The 2,073-nt window shown below is 47.4% G+C and overlaps 1 protein-coding gene across 1 annotated transcript in view; it reads right to left on the bottom strand.

Annotated features, from left to right (window-relative positions):
• LOC119418405 (putative E3 ubiquitin-protein ligase UBR7) overlaps nt 1-2,073 on the bottom strand; it is a 21,350-nt gene that overhangs the window by 12,474 nt on the left and 6,803 nt on the right. The window contains exon 10 of the mRNA XM_037685680.1: nt 1,926-2,045. Coding sequence (XP_037541608.1) covers nt 1,926-2,045 — 120 coding nt within the window. The remainder of the gene's footprint in view (nt 1-1,925; nt 2,046-2,073) is intronic.

Genomic DNA, 2,073 nt, shown 5'->3' with positions numbered 1-2,073 from the left:
GTCAGGTGAAGACTCGTCAGGTGAAGAAGACTCGTCAGGTGAAGACTGTCAGGTGAAGAAGACGCGTCAGGTGAAGAAGACTCGTCAGGTGAAAACTGTCACGTGAAGAAGACTCGTCAGGTGAAGACTCATCAGGTGAAGACTCGTCAGGTGAAGAAGACTCATCAAGTGAAGACTGTAAGGTGAAAAAGACTGTCAAGTGAAGACTAGTCAGGTGAAGAAGACTCGTCAAGTGAAGACTAGTCAGGTGAAGAAGACTCGTCAGGTGAAGAAGACTCGTCAGGTGAAGAAGACTCGTCAGGTGAAGACTGTCAGGTGAAGAAGACTTGTCAGGTGAAGAAGACTCGTCAGGTGAAAAAGACTCATCAGGTGAAGAACACTCATCAGGTAAAGAAGACTCATCAGGTGAAGAAGACTCGTCAGGTGAAGACTCGTCAGGTGAAGACTTGTTAGGTGAAGACTGTCAGGTGAAGACTCGTCGGGTGAAGTCTCATCAGGTGAAGAACACTCATCAGGTAAAGAAGACTCATCAGGTGAAGACTCGTCAGGTGAAGAAGACTCGTCAGGTGAAGAAGACTAATCAGGTGAAGAAGACTCGTCAGGTGAAGAAGACTCATCAGGTGAAGAAGACTCGTCAGGTGAAGACTTGTCAGGTGAAGAAGACTCGTCAGGTGAAGACTTGTCAGGTGAAGAAGACTCGTCAGGTGAAGAAGACTCGTCAGGTGAAGAAGACTCGTCAGGTGAAGACTTGTCAGGTGAAGACTGTCAGGTGAAGAAGACTTGTCGGGTGAAGACTTGTCAGGTGAAAAAGACTGTCAAGTGAAGACTCGTCAGGTGAAGAAGACTAAACAGGTGAAGAAGACTCGTCAGGTGAAGAAGACTCGTCAGGTGAAGAAGACTCATCAGGTGAAGAAGACTCGTCAGGTGAAGACTGTCAGGTGAAGACTGTCAGGTGAAGAAGACTCGTCAGGTGAAGACTTGTCAGGTGAAGAAGACTCGTCAGGTGAAGAAGACTCGTCAGGTGAAGAAGACTCGTCAGGTGAAGACTTGTCAGGTGAAGACTGTCAGGTGAAGAAGACTTGTCGGGTGAAGACTGTCAGGTGAAAAAGACTGTCAAGTGAAGACTCGTCAGGTGAAGAAGACTAAACAGGTGAAGAAGACTCGTCAGGTGAAGAAGACTCGTCAGGTGAAGAAGACTCATCAGGTGAACACTCGTCAGGTGAAGACTCGTCAGGTGAAGAAGACTAGTGAGGCGAAGACTGTCAGGTTGAGACAGTCAGGTGGAGACTGTCATGTGACGAAGACTCATCAGGTGAAGACCCGTCAGGTTGTCTCAAAGTCCAGACAACAATTAAATACTTGCCAAGGAAAACCTTGACAGGTAGTCAGGTCATTCCGTGGCGTCAGAGAAAAAGACTTGTCAGACCCAACATTTTTCAGTCAGGTCATCTGGACAGTTTCTTTTTTTGTGCTGAAACGTTTCGCCTTCAATCCAGAAGGCTTCATCAGTCAAGAAAACACACAACAAAATTGATTCTTCCCCCAACAGCTTACTCCAAAGTGGAACAAACCAGTTCTGCTTGTGATAAGATGGTCTCTTTGGTACGCCCCTCCTCCATTGCTGGCCCTCTTCAAGCAGAACTGGTTTGTTCCACTTTGGAGTAAGCTGTCGGGGGAAGAATCAGTTTTGTGTTGTGTGTTTCCTTGACTGATGAAGCCTTCTGGATTGAAGACGAAACGTTTCAGCACAAAAAAAAAGAAACTGTCCAGATGACCTGACTGAAAAATGTTGGATTGTATACCTGGATTATTGAGCATGGACTTGTCAGACCATTCCACGGTCGAGTCGTCAGTAAAAAGGTTCTACATGACCCCCCTCTCACATCAACAGTCCTTAAAGCAGCTCAAACCACGGTCAGTGTTACCTGGCAGGTGATGCAGGAGCAGAGCTTGGAGCGCCACGCTGACGGCCAGAACACAGCTCCTGATTGGTCTCTTTTCTGCTGACTCGCCTGTAGCACCTTCAGTCTGCAGCTTGGCTCCACCTCCTTAGCTTCTGATTGGACCTGTAGC

This window comes from Nematolebias whitei, chromosome 12 (genome assembly GCF_014905685.2).
Source record: "Nematolebias whitei isolate Nwh7 chromosome 12, NemWhi1, whole genome shotgun sequence".
Lineage (NCBI taxonomy): Eukaryota > Metazoa > Chordata > Actinopteri > Cyprinodontiformes > Rivulidae > Nematolebias > Nematolebias whitei.
Note: the sequence above shows the minus strand (reverse complement) of the source record. Positions and strands in the feature narration are given on the sequence as shown.